The 19,110-nt window shown below is 38.4% G+C and overlaps 1 protein-coding gene across 1 annotated transcript in view; it reads left to right on the forward strand.

Moving 5' to 3' along the window:
• The window catches only part of TGM2 (transglutaminase 2), a 45,874-nt gene extending 31,282 nt beyond the window's left edge, over positions 1-14,592 (forward strand). The window contains exons 11-13 of the mRNA XM_072403750.1: positions 6,645-6,805; positions 12,641-12,777; positions 13,372-14,592. Coding sequence (XP_072259851.1) covers positions 6,645-6,805; positions 12,641-12,777; positions 13,372-13,528 — 455 coding nt within the window. The 3' untranslated portion in view covers positions 13,529-14,592. The remainder of the gene's footprint in view (positions 1-6,644; positions 6,806-12,640; positions 12,778-13,371) is intronic.
• Positions 14,593-19,110: the final 4,518 nt, after the last annotated feature.

The raw sequence follows: 19,110 nt of genomic DNA on the forward strand, positions 1-19,110 counted from the left end.
AAGTATTCTTTTAGATAATTGTGTTAAGAGTGTTATAAACTTCATAAACTAGGAGGGGGCACAAACTTTATAAATTATGCAATTCAGATTTGTGCAACAAAGGCAGAATGTCTCTGTATTAACAACAATAGTTTTAGTATATTTAGTGCATATCATTATTATTGCATTATTATTTATACAATTATTCTTCCAAATCCTTGTATGTATTATAGGGATTTGTAGATTGGTATGAAGACGAAGCTCTCTGTAGTTTAGAGTAATTTCTTTGTTTTTCTCTTAACTGTTTTAACATTGGCCACAACAGGAGTGCATTTTATTGAATCTGCCAAATTATAGATGTGTATTGTAGGAAAGGAGCAGTAAAGCTCTTCTTCTATGAAAACAGATTCAGCTTTCCTCTAGGTGAATAGGAATGTTAGCTGAAGCAGAGGGTTTGGTGACATACTCATGCCTTCACTTTCACCTTTCATAGGGACAACCAAAAACTACTGAGTGACTGGAATGCCATATTTCTCTGGGCATAGCAGAGATCATTCTCGGAAACCAACCATGGCTTGTGTGCTTTATATGCCCGTGCTGAATTTTGAATCTTGCACTCCACTTACATTGGAGATTTGAAAGTTGTTAACTATTTTTGGCTTCATTTGTTTTATTCATTTTGCTTCCCATCAACCTTTAGAAGGCTTTGTAATGTGTACGTGTCTATTTATCATATTCATCTGTCCTCACAGACGCAGCACGATGAAGGATTCTCTCTTTCCCACACTGTTTAGTGAGTGGCTCCTTCTGCCTAATATGGTCACACTTCGAGAGCATGGAATGTCCTCATGCAACACTCTTTATACTAAAATTCCACGATTGTGATAAATTCTCCAAAAATGCAATAACAGCATTGATCTGTAAACTGTTACAAACTCCAGGCAGACATAAGGAAAACACCAAATCCATGTGGTTAGATATTCATTTTTAATTATTGGATATATTTTAAATGCTTTTTAGTTGTTTTAATATCGGACCTCTGAAGTACCTGTAAAGCAGAATTATGACTGTGAGTGGGAGGGAAAACACTAGGAGCCAATCAGGTGTGCTGAATGCACATGTGGTGACCAAGAATAGAAGAGAACAGAGTGATTGTAGGCCTGACCTGACCATTGGTCAAGAAGTAAGTGAGGTTGGTGGGGAGGTCCTGCCCAAACCACCACAGAATGGGTCAGGAGTCTTGCTGTGCAGTCTGGCTAAGGTGCTTGAATCAAATACCTGAACAGAATTACAATTAATTTTTGCAGCTCAGACAACTTTTACATGTGCAAAACAAAGCCACGAGGCAGCAAAAAGCAAGCTTGCCAAAAAGCACATTATCCTAAAAGGATGGAAAATGCCTGGACTCTTTATCCTAAGTCTAGTGTGCAAATTTATTCTCAAAGAACTAAGCCCACCCTTATCAAGCTCACCTCCTCTGTTTAAAGAAATGTAGTGTATTTCCTGATAGGATGGCATATCTATCTCCCACATACAGTTGGGTTTTGGCTACCACCCCTTTATCTGCCTAGGCCAGTATTTCTCATCCAGGATTCCTCCAGAGGTTGCGCTAGGGGTGCCTTGAAAAATGAGCAATTTGTGCCTCTCAGGTCAGTATATTTGACACCAATGACCTTTTTGGCTATCTGTAAGGGTGACATTCTTCCCACTGGCCAGCAATGTAAGAAGCTTCCCACTGACCTCTACACTAATGTACTGTGAGCTGTGGATATAATATTAATCAAAGGGGTTCCTTGAAGACCTTAAAGTTATTTCCAAGGTTCCCCCATGTTGGCCTCCACCGCTGGAGACTCCATTAGTAATATTTCTCCCATTAAGGTCTCCAGCTTTGGATGCTGACTGTTCCAAAGGCATCTGTACTTGAAAGGAAAAATACTACTGTACTTACATACAGGAACTGTTTTACCTGCTGGGCAACCATTCTGCTGTTCTGCTGCCACTGCCCTACCCCCCATGTCATCTCTGGATTACTCTAAAATATCACACCGGAGCTCCCTTGCAAGCTGTCTGGCATTGGAGCAGGCAATCTTACTGCTTGCCTTATTTCATCTTTCAATTAGCATTTGGAAATTTTATAAAGCATTTTAAAATTTCAAAACAGTTCAAATGAAAGATGTATTGCATGATTTTTAAAACAATAAACAAAGGACCAGTTTTTATTTATTTGGCATTGTTTAATGCTCACAGCCAGAAATACCCCAAAGCTTTACAATCGTACAATACGTTTAGGCAAGCTTTGTGAAAAAATGAGCCAAATACTGCCAACTAAGCACACATAGATTTACAGATAGAGAATTGTTTATTAAGGGATAGTTCGGAAACTAAAGCTCCTTTGTTGCACATAAAATCAGATTTGTCCATCTATTTTCTAAGCTTAATTGGAAAGTGACAGCTAGAATATAATTAGTTGTATGAAAGACAATGCTTGGCTTTCATACAATGATGGTTCCCAACCAAACTGTGAGAGAATGTATGGGTTCCATTAGCATGTGAGTTTTTCCGCCGGGGCATATATGCTTGGTGGAGGATAAAATTAACCTATAGTGAAGAATAAGTCTTTTCAAAGGGACGATTACAGTCATCAAACATTTGGAAAGAGGGCAGATAGCAAGAGGGTTTGAAGCGGCATATAACTAGTAATGACAAGGTGTCCAAAATGAGTTCACTTATGCATGTACCAATATTTCATCTGTAAGAAAATGTGAGTAATGAGAGAAACTCAAAAAAGGGAGAAAGGAAAAAAAAGTAAAAAGAGTGAGGAGGGGAGCTTTCACTTTTAGAGGGGTGGATGATAACTATCCATTATTATGTATTTATATACAGTGCTAAAATATTACACAAAGCTGTACAGATTCATAGTCCTCTTAATAACTAATTGTTTGTAATAGAATCCCACAATGTCCTTACCAAAGACCAGTTTTGGGGGAAGGTCCGTTAACCTACCTATATGTTTTGAGGATGTGGGAGAACCCAAAGGAAATTCACAAAGACATAGGGAGAATATATAAACTTGATGATGTATCCTAGCCAAGATCCAAACCTAGAATCCTAGTGCTCCAAGGCAAGACGGTTTGTTAGCCAAAACAATTTTATGTTTCCTGATCTTTTTTCTCCTTGTTCCAGTGCCTGGCTTAATGGCTAATCCTATACAGAACTAATGGCAACTAGTGCATATGGACAGGACAATACACAAAACAATATATATTCGCGCATTCTTGGCCCCATAGATGCCTGAGGACCTTGTCCCAGGACTGGGCACCAATACTTGCGATTTTAGTGCCCAATTGGACTTTCTTAATGGCCACAAGAAATTGAGGACACAGAAAGGACTTTGGATTGGCAGTTGGTGTAACTTGGCCAGGAAGTCAAAAAAGTTGGGATTAAAAAAAGAGAAACCAAAATAGGAAGGTATACATAATACTGGTATTAACAGTAATAATAACCATGACAATTACCACTAATACCAATAATTAGGGTGTCCACTTTTACAAGGCTTTGACATTTAAGAGCTTAAAATGGAACACGTACTCACTTCATTGAGGAGGCAAGGAGCAGCTTTAGAGGTCTTCAGATCAGAGCAAATTGTTTTTGGTATCATCTGTGAAGGTGCGTCGTATATCTCCTACCTTACATGATCAATAAATCAATAATATGCTTTTACAGTAGTCAGGCTGCATTATTGTGACAGTGTATGTCTTTTATCCTTCATAAGAATGCAGCATACTGAGAATTCCTCTAATCAAGTGATACAAATAAATAGATGCGTTGAGTTTTTCTGCTGAAAGCGTATCTTCTCTTTTTGCTATCTTTTCCGTCAATTGTACATTGTTTGGACAGTGATGGCATTTTTACCAGTTCTTTTATTATTTTAACTTTTATTAATAATCAGTGAACTTTCATGATAAAATAAGCAATTAACTGTTATAGTGCTCTTCATATGTTATTACTTTTATGCTAGAAAGCCATATCATCATTTCTGCATATCATAGGTGTCTGGAAACATATACGGAAGGGATTGTGTTGGAGATAGGGAAGAGAAGTCAAACAGATAACATTTTGATTAAAGGAGACATATCTATGTCTTTTAGATGTATCTATCAGTAGTCGCATTTACCTGGACTTTTCTTGTAGGTTGTTTTTGCAGCTCTAAGATGAAACACCTTCAACATTACAAGAAAATGTCCAGTTGAATACAACTAACTACTACCAAATATACAATGACCGAGATAAATAGGAAAAATCACAGACCTCTATTAAATGCATTTGCTACTTGCTTATCGTTGTTTGTCCATATGTAGCTGGGGAACATGCATATGGACAATTGATAACCCTGGACTGGCTGTCCATGGGCAACAATCATAAGGAAAAAAAATTAAAAATATGTACAATTTGCTTTATTATTACTATTTAATTATTTTTTTATATAGAGGCCCCTCTATATAAAACGAATTTGCAGCCCAATGGAAACTTTTCTAGTCCTCTTCTGTTCTACTACATCATCATTGCAAAACCAATGACTACGACTAGTACTGCATTGAATATGATGACATTAGAATAAGGGGAGGTGGCATGATCAGACATGGGGTGCAGCTTTGTGATACTGACCATCACTCTATTAGAGCCTGCTTAGACTAAACAAGTCTTATTCTTGCTTTTACAATTGGAATGGGGGTACTCACAATTTTTGGGGAGGCCTCGGGTTGAAATTCAATAATTGTAAGGTATTTATTAGAGATACAAGGTCAGTTTCTCATTGAAGGAAAAATTATAAAACATCATTGAAAAAAAAAAGATAAATGAACTGTTTTCAGGTCTTAAAGTAAAGTGAATGTACTGAATTTTATGATGGGCTTGTTAAAGTTGCTACAACAAGCTTGTCAGTCCAGCAAGACTCTGCACAATGTAAAATCTGCTCTGACCCTGGCACATGGAGCTTGTCATTTGTTCTAAAATGCTCTGTGACACGACTTGGACCAGACTACTAAAACACTACCAAAAGTATTTATCAGAGTCTATCTACATTTTTAGAAGTTTCTGTCCGCTGAATGGCAGTGACCCAATGTACTTTTACTGTTACACTGGTGGGCAGGACAGGAGCTTGATGCAAGCCAAGTGTTTGTAGCTATATTCTTGCTTTTAACCGTAAATCTTTTTCTATGTATCTATTATCTAGATTTATAAACAGAATTAAATTTAGGAAACAAAAAGTAATATTTTCAACATGATGAGGTGGTGGCTGTATTTTTTTAGGATCTCTTTTATTTATCCTTTTTTTTTTTTTTTTTTTTTTTTTTAACCTTAACATTTTTTCTCCTTGGGTCACAATGCTCACCCACTGTAATGTAAAGAATGGCCCTGATTTATTAAAGTTCTCAAAGGCTGGGGAGAATTCACTTTCATCAGTGAAGCTGGTTGATCCAGCAAACCTGGGATGGATTTGGTCCAGGATTCAAAGCATTTGCTAGCAAATTACATTGAAGAAATCCATTCCAGCTTTGCTGATGAAAGTGTATTCTCTCCAGCCTTTGGGAGCTTTTATAAATCAGGCCCATTGTGTAGAATAGCTGCATTACCATAACATTGACATAGGACAGAAAGATTATCAGGATAACAAAAAACTCTCCACCTTCCTTATCACCATTACATAGCCGGAGGTGTTCTCTGGTTCACAACAGGGGTAAAAGCAATGTTTGACATTTCAATGTAACCTTGTTAACTTGTTATAGGAAATTAGAAGGTCACTTGGTTTATGGCAGGAACAATAGGTGTTTTTCTGTGCTTGCAGCATTTTAGGTAAAACACAAGCAAAAAACAAAAAAAAAATTAAATAAAATAAAAGCACAAAAATAGAAGCAATTTGCTTGTCTGGAACAGACCAACTGCAGAATGGAAGCTTGGGCATTGGGTTTATTTGCAAGTTTGTGATCTACTGCACATCATATTAACACAAATGCAACATTGATTTAATGAGAAACATGTTTCACAAAACAGCCATACTTCCATTTCATCATGAGTGTGTAGTTTGTCCAATGCCTGACTGGTGAACATAATTATAGTGCCTTAAGGCAAGTAATGGAAATTGGATGCATATGTGTGTGAGTAAATTAAAGTCTCTGAAGAGCACTCAGTCGTTATGCTGTGACATAAGGAAGAGTTTTAAAGTATGTATGAGTAAGGATGTTAACACTGACCCTGCAGAGTTTTGTCATGTGTGAAGACTTCATTGATCCAAGTACTGCTTGTTTCTCTCGGATCAGTTTTACTACTATTGTAAATCAAGTTTTGCATCGTTTACCTCGGCATCCCAATTAACCATTATGCTAATAATATTCAGAGTCAGTCTACAGCCGTTAAAGCTCTTTTTTTAATCATGATTGCAAATGTTTCCCATATTCAAGAACAATATCAGGTTTATAAACCTTCCCGTCTTGCCTCATAAAATGCCATTGGTTCTAACATTGACTTCCCAGCAGAAGGTTTCTTTTATGCTTATGAGATATTTGGTGTCATGGCACAGGCCTGGAGAAACAGGAGTTGTTTGTAAAATATTTGATTATTTGTTTTGTCGTAGACCAGATCTTGAAGAGTCCCTTTTATACCCACAGAACAGGCGGTACCTTTGCGGATCCTCTATGAAAAATATGGCGGCAACATGACCGAGGACAACCTGATCAAACTGGTAGCTCTTGTTCAGGATCTTTCCAATGACGAAACGGTCCTTGCCATGAGGGACATCCATGTCAAGAACCCAGACATCAAAGTGCGGGTGAGTGTGATAAACATAAACCATCGTGGTATGTGCTGGGCTGTCCAAACAGACGTAGGATCCAGGTATGAAGGTTGTCGATGGGTTGTGGTGGCGAAGTGGTTCAGCCATGTTTCATGGGCCTAACGTGCCTGCTTATTTACTGCATCACATCTCATTTCCTCTTATCTTTGGATCCATCCAATGGTGGGTCATACAGATTTGAACATCATAGCAGAAACCATTGGTGCATAAGGTTGGAATTCTAAGACCTTGATTGGTTAACAAAATATAATATGCATGGGAGGTCATATGTTTGCATGATTAGGTGCACAGCTACAGACAACCACCACTTTAAATGAGTTTTTACAGCTGAAACATTCAAGGTAAAACCTGTAAATTACAATGATCAACATAATTGCTTAGAGAATTTGCCTTGTCCAATGTTGACATTATTTTTTGATGTCTCTTTCCTGCTGGGGAGATTTCTCCTTGGACAATTTCAAACTTAGACTGTTGTTACCAATTTGCTTTCATTGGAAAATTTCCCCTCATCTCCCAGCTTTCAAAGAAACTATAAAATTTTGGTATTTCCCTTATTTTCCATCTTGGTCATTAGAGGCAATTTCTGCAATTAGTATAAAGACCAGAGAGCCTTAGCAGAGGGTCTAACTCTTCATCACTCTACGCACAACAATTATTTTATAGAATTAAATTTAAAGTAACGATACATTTGCTTGGAATTGTCAGAAATTCCTTTTTAAAACAGGACTGTGGGTTTCAATTGAAGTCACACCAGTCCACAAATACTCTCAGGCGCCAGAAAGCTGATCTAATCTTCTGCCCGACTGCTTCCGCCATATCCAAAGTACACACCTGTGTTCCTGTTTGGATTACCTTTTGTGCGGATTTATATTTGTATAATACCATTCTACAATAACAAACATTTGCACTGGTTTAATATGTTTGTTTTATATTCTCCTGTAGCTTTTAGTTTCAATAAAATTATTTTTTTACTGTTGCATTTGTATTTTTAGCTGGAGGCATGCTGGAATTTTGTGCATTTTTAAGCTATATTCATTGTCTCAAATCAACTACTTTGTCCATTAACTACATTATAACATGGAATGCAGATAACATGGAATATGTGATCTAAAAATGTATTTGTAAATTGTTTGATTTATGTGTGTGTGTGTTTTATTGACTGCCTAAATAATCCTTAGTGACACTGTGGATTGTGGTTAACCGTAGTTGACTAAACAGCAAGGTATTTCTTTGTGTTAATATCCTGGACACTCAGTCTGTATTTAATTTAATGTTAACACAAAGAGGAGATAGAACAAGGTTGACGTTTGTGCTCTGACAAGGAGACAACACAAGTGAATCATGGCACACTCTCCATCCCTGTGAGACAAGGCTGCTATGATAACATATTGAATCAAAAGGAGTGCAAAGTATTACAATTCATTTTCTTTATAATGAAGCTACAATCAAAGTAGTAAAAAGCTTTCAGCAAGGGCCAACACACCTGTTGAGTGAAATACCTTTGCAATCAGCTCCTTGTTGATTGTGCAGTTCTAGCTTTGCTTTTGCAGGAGACCTGTCGCATGTCTGTTGGGAGACGCAAAGGTCTGAGGGTGCCATAAACGTAACGGAACATCTTACCAATGTTGTTGTAGCTTTTTGGGATTTTGGGAAGGTGAATACACTCTCCTATTTTATTACCAGATTTATTTCCAAGTTTTTGCCTACATAACTGTAAAGGTTTGATATGAAGATCCAACTATAATTCCAAACAAAGCATACTTTCCTATGTTGGTTCTCTGACTTGGCCAATTCACTCCCCCCCATACCCCCAAAACATCCATACTGACTCGGGTATTTAAACAATGGCAATCCTTGCATCTGGTGGATGAGATGTTCTTCCCACAATCCAAGCATAAAAGAATAACCCCATATACATCTGTAAGGCCATCTTCAAAGCATTCCGTACATCAGGAGAAAGTTTTGATTATGGCTTGGGGTTGTGCAAAAAAAAGCTTATTTGAAAGTGTACTTTGCTTTAGGAAAAGTCTGCCAAGCATCGGCATCTAAACAGACGTCTGTGTTAATCAGTTTATTGGGTAGCTGGGGGGCCACATTGTTTGTTATGTGTAGTGCCAAGTTCAGTAATATTTTTCAGCATGTAGATAAAATGTCAGAGCCTCCTTTATAAAGCAGACATGAATAATTCATGTGTTCTAAAGTTTGTTCAGAGGCTTCCTGCTAACTCATTACATCACCTGCCAATGTAACTGACCCAAATCAAGTAGATTGTCATCAGGGAGCCGATTGAGAAGGTTCCAAAATGTTGTTGAGTGAATTTGACAGATCCGTGTAGCTGTGGTATTACCTCACTCCTCACTTTGGTGCCCTGAGATCTGATGACATGTGTAATACGGAGGCAAAAGGTTATTTAAATAATGATTCAGCATGAGCAGCATCAAGCTGAACCTCTAGCTGACAGCAAAAAATACAACTGAAATACAGATCTATGAGTCGTTTTATCTGTCAAAGAATTATAATGTTTAGACAAGCTGTTGTGAGATTTACAAATAAGAAACAGACCTGATATTTCCCTTCTGCAGTTTCTGTGAAACAGGTCACCTCCCCACCCCCAGCCTGTGATTGGACAATGAAAAGGCAGAAGCTTTATGTTTAACTTCTATTCACTTTACAGCATATTAGGTTTATGTGCATGCAGCAGGGTCTGGTTTAAATCATGTAAAGGGGACTACGAGAGGCTTCTACAAAGTAAAAAAAATAGATACATATGCCATTTGCTTTAGGCAATGCATTCAAAGCATCCTCTCAATGTCCTACGGTACACATGAACTTAGTCCACATGGAGCTGCAAGGGTCTGGTTGAAAACCTCCCCTGCTCATGTGCAGGAAAAACCAGTCTTTTATGTGGGAAAAGTCACATGAAGAGCCAATTTCATTATTATTAATATTATTATGAATAATATTAATAATAATAAACCGTATTAATTTAACATCAACATATTAGCCAGTGCTGTACATTAACAGACAGTGACACAGGTGGAGGAGAGAACCCTTCCCCTAAGGGCTTTTACCCTAAGAGATTGCTTTGCCTTAAAAAATTCAATTTTTTTCACCTGCACAACATTTCCAAAATCTGCCCTTACCTGTCTCCAGAGACCACCAAACTCCTTGTACATGCTCTTATCATCTCGTATATGGACTACTGTAACCTCCTCCTCGCTGGTATTCCACTAACTGGACTCTCTCCTCTACAATCTATTATGAATGCTGCAGCCAGACTTTGTAGCTCTCTTCATTGGCTTCAATTTCACTTTAGAATCAGTTTCAGGCTCCTGTGCTTTGCCTCAAATCCCTCCACAGTTATTGTCCCACTTACCTTTCTGACCTGGTAATAAAATACTCCCCCTGCTGCTCTCTCCGCTCCCCCAATGACCTACTGATGACTTCCTCACTCATAACCTTGTCACACGCATGGCTCTAAGACTTTTCTAGAGCTGCCCCGATTCTCCGGAATGGTCTTCCTCGTCCTTTTCAGCTTGCTCCTACTTTCTGCTCATTTAAAAGAGCATTCAAAACCCCTTTTTTCAAACTTGCCTACCCGCCTTCTTCTGTCTCTTGAAACCATCACTACTCACCCAGTAATCCATATGTCCCCTCCTATTGTGTGATACTTCCCCTAGCTCCTAGATTGTAAGCTGTTTGGGGCAGGGTCCTCTCCTCCTCCTGTGTCACTGTCTGTCTGTCATAAGCACTGCATATTATGTTGGCGCTATATACATACTGTTTATTATTATTATTATTATTATGATTAATATTATTAATAATAATAATAGCAATAATCTTTGTGTGCATGTGCAGAAGTATGGGACTGGGTAAAGAGTTTGCAATGGCAGCTTTTTGGCTCCTCTTGGGCCTCATAATGTAGTTCTGACAGGAGTGTAGATAGGTAAATATAAAAATTTAGGGGAACGGTGGTGGAGGACTTAAAGCAGGATAAGTGAATGTTGTCTAATTATATATTGATGTGTATTTTTACTTGAACCGCAGTGTTTTGTGTATTTTTTCCAAATCTGTGTAGTAATCCAGCAGGAACCATTGCCACTATGCAGGAAATTCCTGTTGACCAGTCACTGCTGCTCTCTATCCTTGTCCAGGAAAGCTGGTCTTGTATCTGCCCCCTTCACATGTAGTGGGTGGGTCTGTTGGGTCCCTCCAAAACACTTCACAGTTACGTGCAGCCAAGTGATGTCAATGCATTTTTATTTAGTAATAACTGTAAATTTTGTGCACAATATTTATATCCTTTTGTGCTACTGAGGAATATATTTAAATGACGGCTTTTGTGCCTGGATTAAAGGATAAGATTGCTTTAAGTTTTCTTATCCTTTTGTGATTTTGTATTTTTAATAAATATATACCTGAATTATTAAATAAATATCCATAGACTTCAGCTTTAATCCTGTCCTACAAAGCAAACAACCCACCAAATATAGCTTCTGTTTTATTCCATCACATCACCTGGGTAAAAAATGCGCAACACTAAATTTTCTATCCATAGTGCATAGTGCAGAGAAGCGCAAATAAACTAATAGAAGGAATGGAGGAGCTCAGCTATGAGGAGAGAAGAGACGTATAAGGGGGGGATATGATCACTCTGTATAAATATATAAACGGTCCATATAGAGAACTCTTTTCCCCATTATTCACTTTGAGACCATTACAAAGGACAAGAGGGCACTCTTTGCGTCAGGAGGAAAAGAAGTTTAAGCTCTTGATAAGGAAGGGATTCTTCTCTGTAAGGTCTGTGAAAATGTGGAATCGGCTCTCTCAGGATGTAGTTTCAGCAACTACTATAGATTGCTTTAAGAAAAAGCTGGATGCTTCTCTAGAAGCACAGAATATAACTGGGTATTGAGGCTTTAATGTAAAAAGAAACCGAGACTGTTGATCCAGGGAACATCTGATTGTCTCATGGAATCAGGACGGATTTTTTTTCCCCTATTGAAGCAAATTGTACCGGGGGGTTTTGCTTTTCTCTGGACCAACTATGTCTTATTGGGTTTTATATCTGGGATATGTTTATTTCCCTAGTGGTTGAACTTGATGGACTTATGTCTTTTTTCAACCTAACCTACTATGTATCTATGTAACTATGTAACATAGCTACCCCTGTTATTCCCTGGAATTGATCCCAGATTAACAATTTTTACTCTTGTAAAATATGTTCAGATGTAACATTTCACTCTGGGCTGCCAATGCACCAATGCCATTCAAAAAACAAAGATGACCCTTTTTGGGCAACACTGTGAAGCACAGTGCATGGAATGTGTGATGTGGTGCGTTGTGCTCTATCAGGCAATGTGTTGGGTTCCACCTGCACTGCACATAGAGCAGATGGCTTGCCATGCAATTCTAGTGCCATTTTGTTTTGCATGTTGACCCCTAATATATAACCCCAATAAAATATAACGGCAATTTTTGTTTGTTAGGAGTGTGGAAGAGATATAACCCTAATTTTCCTACTTGAGAAATTTGCCCAATTTTCATTCCAGTATGGGAAGTGATGGGATATCTCTACAATGGAGATCCATAATTCAACAACACACTTTATACAGAACAACTTGGAAAAGTCTAAAGCTCTCCTTTTTTATTGTTCTAAAGGTGTAGGAAGGATGTGATGGATCTAGAGTTGGTTTCAATTTCATCATTACATTGCACATTCTCCATTGAATTTTCCATTCTGCACTGGCTTGTAAGTTAAAATAAAGGGCAATGTGGTACTAACCTGTCTTCTGTTTCCTCATTCGGTAGGTGATGGGGGAGCCTAAACAGTTTAGGAAGCTGGTGGCTGAGATCTCCTTGAAGAATCCGTTGCCAGAACCTCTGACGGGGTGGAACTTTACAGTGGAGGGAGCTGGACTTACAGAGGACCAGGTTCTCAAAGAGCTGTAAGTGTTTTTGTTTCTATACTTATCAATAATGGCTGGAGAAACAAAAAAGGTTAAAGGTCCATTCACACATTGTTGAAACGTGCATTTTTGTTAAGTTCACAGTAAAGCACGTCATATTCATTTAAAGGGATTTTGAATGGCTCCCCAACACACTGATGTGAATATTGGTTGATGCAACAATAGAGTGACCTGAAAAATGGCATGAGCCTTCCTTTCATAACCACAAACATTTACTGGTGTACAATGGGTCCATTTGATCCTCTGTTGCCCAGAAGCATAAAAAATATGGTAGACCCAGAATTTGAACCGTTTATTGCATGTTTAATATAAATTCGGATAAAGGATAATAGTACCACCAAGAATGGACACAGCAGGTGTGCACAGCATTGGATTCTCCATGTGATATAAAAATACTACGAAGTAGTTTAATTCTTCAACACCCGCCAAAAACATCAACACCAGTTTAGGGTAGATTGACCCTTTAACACTTCTTCTTCTGAGAATGGACAGGTTTTACAAGACATGCATCTTCTCACATTGGGGCACAACTGTGGAGCAGAACCTAATTATAATCCTTTCTTCTTGATCCAGGGACGGTCCGGTGGAGCCTGGGGAGAATGCCAAAGTACGAGTGGACCTCATGCCTCAGTTATCTGGACTGCGAAAGCTGGTGGTGAATTTTGAGAGTGATCGTCTGAAAGGAGTGAAAGGATTTAAGAATATCATCATTTCTCCCCAACCAAAGTGAAACTGGCTCATTGGATGAAGAATGGTCTCCGGCCATGTCCTATAGCTATCCTATAATGTGAGAATTACTCTGTGCCTTCGCCGCTTCCTTTACATATATATATATATTCCTGGTATTTGTGTGCTCAGACATTAGCGATGGAAGCAATACAGTATTGTGGCAGTGCGGAAAGTAAATTCTTATTGGCTATGTATGAGCGAGAGATGGATGGAGACACACAATCACTGCTTATGTGATAGGACACACGGTAGGTAGCATAGAAGAGCATGTATTGCTGGAAGAAATACTGTGCAGGATCTTTTCTGCTACTTGATGTCCTCATTCTGATGGCTAGCATCATATAACCCACTTCTTCTGACTGTGAAAGGAGAAGCAGCGCAGTGATGAGCTCCTTTCTCTGTTATTCTGCTTCTCTTTTCACCAACAGCACATACACCAATGGCTCCTTGTACTGCTTCTACACCTTACACTCCATCCAAATTCAGATAGTTACAGTGCTTAAAATAAAACATACATGTAATACTTACATATGAATTACAGAGCTGCAGCCTTATATCTGCCTAGAGATTTTAGGTTTTATTTAACAAATAGCATTTGTTTAGCTTGTAGAAATTTGCATAGAGGTCTCCATCTGCTGACTGCAAGTGGTAAATAAAGTTCCAGGCAGTATTCCATATTTAGAGTTGTATATCAACATAAAGTGTACTAAACATATATATAAGATCATTTAAAAGAAACCCACAGACCTTTTAAATGATCTGAAACCACAGTACTAAAATATTACTGCAATCTGCTTCCGTTTACGTGAGATCTATTTACTGCGCTCCCGTGTCCATATGGCTGAAGCAGTGCAATGGAGTAGTTGGCACGCTCCGGAAACCGGTGTCAGTTGCTCCATTGTAACATCCAGCCGTACGTAGCCATAAAGCCGGTGCACAGCTATGCCAGCACAGACAGAATCCAGCAAGTTCAAATTTCGGGGATCACGTTTGTTATTATTATAATGCTGTAAATAACACTTTGTATCCAAGCATTAAAAGAACATTTATACAAAAATGACAAAAGAGTCTGCTCGTTATCTTGTTTTTCTGGAGTACTGACCTTGGCTTTTCCCCCAAGTGGTGCTCTTATTATTCTACTTATATGTCTCTTCCTGGAAAAAGCCTGGTAACAGGAGCTGGACTGGGATCTTGCCCATTTGGACTAGATGAGATTGGAGTGGCGGGACTGGAGTTGGCTCTAGTACAATCCAGGCATGTGTCTGGAAGGCTTCATATATCTGGACCTTCATGTCTGTCCAGCATCATTCCACCTTCAGTCCCAGCCTCCTACACAGCTCTCCCCACTCCTCTGCCCTGCGATGCATCAAGTCTGACAGGCTCTCCTACACTTTGTTTTCTAAATGTATGAAAAATATGGGACTGACAGTGCCAGCCTCTCCAACAAAATGCTATTTGCTTGGCTATCTTCATAGTCTTTAGTGCTTTCTGAAGCATTGCCATAAACAAGTTGAGCAATAAGGATCCCAGACTTTTTTTTTTATGCGGTGTTTACTACCCCTGGGTGCTACTGTGAAACATACAAGAGCAGACTTTCAGGCTTTTAGACTTTTGCAGGTACTTGCAAGTGGCTGTAAAAACCTAGCAAAGCAGTTATGTATTAAAACCACTTGTGCAAACAGTGTGCACCACTTGTTTTTAAGTGGCACCAATTCAAGTCTTTGGAGGCGCCTACATGTTGTGTCCAAAAAAAATGTGCTGCCTCCTACCACCTGTCGAATAAAGAATGGATCCATTTGGTCCAATGAAAACCACTTTTACATGCATGTAGTAAACTTGCAAAAAAGTTAGTTTGAACTTAAATTGCCCCATGTTTGATTGGAGTTGGTGACTTAGAAGCATCAAAACTAAACAATCATTTTTTGCAGGAAGCCATCTTTTGAGCCAATTCATAGTGGTGTGGTTAACGCACATGAATTAGGCTGCTCACAGTGAATCAGACCACAGCACATCAATAGACGCAACGTGTTATGGCAGGAGGTGGTGTGAAAAGGCCTGAACTTGCACTTTACAGCAAACATTGTACTATAAAAGACGGAAGACAAAATATACATTACACTATTCTTTTTTTTTTTGTTGCTTTATTTTACTAATAAGGGTTTCATCTCCCCAAACATCAGAAATTCCCTATTTACAAAGTGCTATGCTAACAAGTTAAAAACTGGGCACCTAGGTATGGGTGAGCTCATGGTCCTAGGAACACTGAGAATCTTTTGCACTATAATATATATATAAATATATATATATATAAATATATATATATTAACACACACAATTATATTCAATAAAGAATAAAAAATCCAAGTCAACTCTTGTATTACCATCAAGCTGTGTCTAATAGGTACATTTCCAGAGAGATATTACTAGCAACCTTACAGTTGGTGCTACATGAATAGTTTTACAATAAGAACAACCCCACCCATAACAAACTAAAACAGCAGAAACTTGTATATATATATTCTGTTCTGCAAGGTATTGCAGGAAATCCTTCTTCTGCAGGTCTCTGTTATCTTTTTTTTCTGGATCTAACCTCTTATTTATGTACTATACTATAATACTCATATAGAAATTCTGCCCTTTACTTCCCTTTCGATCCACCTCCCAGCTTGATATCTGTCTCATATCAATAAAAATGAATGGAGTCTTTTCTTGTCTGTAGGTATGTGTGGCCAGCACAATGCTTTATCTGCTTTTCAGCTGCTCAGTGTGTCATTAGCAATGAAAAGAAGTATTTTCCAGGCACAGACCCAGGTCCAATTTATGTGATAGTGCAGGAGATCTGTGCCTGGGAACAATGCAGAGCAGTGACAGAACTGATGGAGAGAGGGAAGGATAATGGGTGAATGGAGGTCATAGTCTGCAAATGAATTTCCTCTGCTGGGGAACAGGTTAAACAGTCTACAGTGATGTTGGCAGTGAAGATATTCTGCTGGCATGGTTTTTGTTTTGGAACAAGTCTGCTCTGTATATATAACCTTCTCACCCTCGCTAGGCTTAACTATTGTATTTATACTCATCCTGGCAGGGGTATGTGAGGATAGGTTACTCCCCATGACATTGGAAGTACACGTATATGACATGGTTACTCATTGAAGAGGAACAGTCATGATTAGAATACTGTTTTCTATATTAGTTATAAAGGGATAAAACAGAGATCCTGAAAAATGGTGTACATTGATCCATGCCACTGGCGTACTTTGCATACAGAAAGAGTGCCAACATCACCCCCCCCCCATCTTTACAGGCCACCATTAGCAATGTACATGATTGGAGCTCCGGGTACATAAAGCCAGTGTAATATTTCCTCAATATATATGGAATATAATGGTTTGAAGCCAGACTTGATCCAGAGATTTGATTAAAGTCTTCTCCCTAAATTGGACACGCATGCTCACTGTACAAAGTGTTAGCCATCCACTATGACTACCCTTAGGCTTGCACAGTTTTAGCCAAACTTGACAGATCATGCCACATAGAATGCAATTAACTTTTGTAATTTTCTACCCTAATAACATTATGCTGGGTTTAAGGATAATATTAATTAAAGCTGGATATTACTTGCCTTGTATGTAGGTGACATTAGCAGCAAAAAAACCTGAAAACCTGTAATGGGTTTATGGTTTGCACCAATATTCTCTTCTTCTTCTGTACATGGACTGGACTTTTATTGAGTTTGGGCACTCATTACCATCATTGATTGCACAGGAGCCAGCAATGTCTAGCAGTAAGCATGCAATGCCATCATATCATTAAGAGTTATATGCAGTTCGGCACCTGCTCAGCACAGGAAGACAGGAAAACCTGTAGCTTATGTACTGTGTGCTGGTGAAGAAGAAACCTCATTAGACATGGAGATAGATATAGTCTGAATCTCAAGCCTATGAATTGAAATATTTGAAAGGATGGCACAAGGAATGATTTAGTGTTCAGGTGTAAATACCCCTTCTACAGCCTACTTTTCTAACTCTAGGATAAAGATTATTCCTGAAAGCAAAGCACATCTAAACCATCAAGTGTCCTGGACAGATTGCGCTGCTATGCACAACACATTGGACCCAATTAATAAAAGCGCTCAAAGACTGGATAATATAGACTATCATAGGAAAATTTATCATGGGTAATCCAGCAAACCCGGAATGGATTTCATAAATATTGTTTGCTCTTAGCAAATATTTTCAATCCTGGACCAGAGCCATTACAGATTTTCTGGATCACAAAGGTTCTCCCATGATAGTCTATCATCCCCAGTCTGAGAGCTTTGATAAATCTGTTGGGTACATACTACTCCTTGTAGTTAAAATCTATTGTAACTCTCACTGTAGTGCGGGACTGTATAAAGAAAAAATCTGAATGACAATCACAGATCAAAGTTATTTGCCAAATGTCATATCATATTCCACTATACAACACTGCATGCACTTCTCTACTCTACTATGAATATGTTACATACCCCAGACCTCTCCTACTCTATATTCTGCAACCATTTGTTGTCCTCCCTTAGATGCACTTACTTGCCAGTATTTAATGTCCAAGCTGTATCAACACCCCAATGGCACAGATAGGCTAGTATGATTTAATCACAGACAAAACCTTTTATTTTACAAAATTCAGATTTCTTTTAATGAAGTTCTTGGCATGTCATAAAATTCTTGGCACAGACAGCATCAAAAACAACTTTCATCATACAACAGAGTATGTAAGTAAGAGTAACAGTAGGAGTAAGAACCCGTGTAGGATTTTTAAAATTGTAACAAGCCACTTTCGTTTCCTGTACTGGTGTCAAGTTAATATGAAATAAATAAATCTAACCAGTGGGTGTCACAAAAGGCAGGTAAATGCAGCATATGTGCCAACCTTTCCCCCCTCCAACCAACACAAATACAATCTTGTACAGAGTTTAACAACAAGTGTTATACTTTTACAACTGAATATTTATCTCACAACAGTTCACTTTTGACCCCGCTTTTTAACAACACATTCTCCCATTAATACCTAATAATAGTGAAATGCTACAATGTCCAGTACAGGGCTAGCAACATGTCAGCAAAAAAAAAAAAAAAAAATATTTACAATTTGTTGGATACGATTGTCCACGAAGATCTGTAAATGCACACATAGGTTTACATATTTTGGAATATTCCCCATATTAGATTCATTTTCATATCAAGTTGAATTTTCCTTTAATAGGTTTCCATAGAAACACCATTTCCTGCATTTCACGGAGCACATTGCGCATTGTCCTTAGTTATTTCATTAGAGCCATACCTTCTATACTGCGAACAGATGACAAAGGACCCTCGAGCGTTCACTCCTGCTCATATCTGAACAGGAAGACCTTTGTGTGTTATAACGGGGGTCAAGGTCTCCATGGGACTAATATGCTGCAGGAGTGCAAACACAAACCAGTCAATTAACGCAAATAGGTTGTTTCTTATTTTCAGAGCTTGGTAGAATTGTTTGATTTCTACCTGATTTATTGTCAGAGGTCTTCCATTCTTTACACAGTTGCACACAGAATGGAAT

Source organism: Pyxicephalus adspersus, chromosome 3 (genome assembly GCF_032062135.1).
Source record: "Pyxicephalus adspersus chromosome 3, UCB_Pads_2.0, whole genome shotgun sequence".
NCBI classification, from domain to species: domain Eukaryota; kingdom Metazoa; phylum Chordata; class Amphibia; order Anura; family Pyxicephalidae; genus Pyxicephalus; species Pyxicephalus adspersus.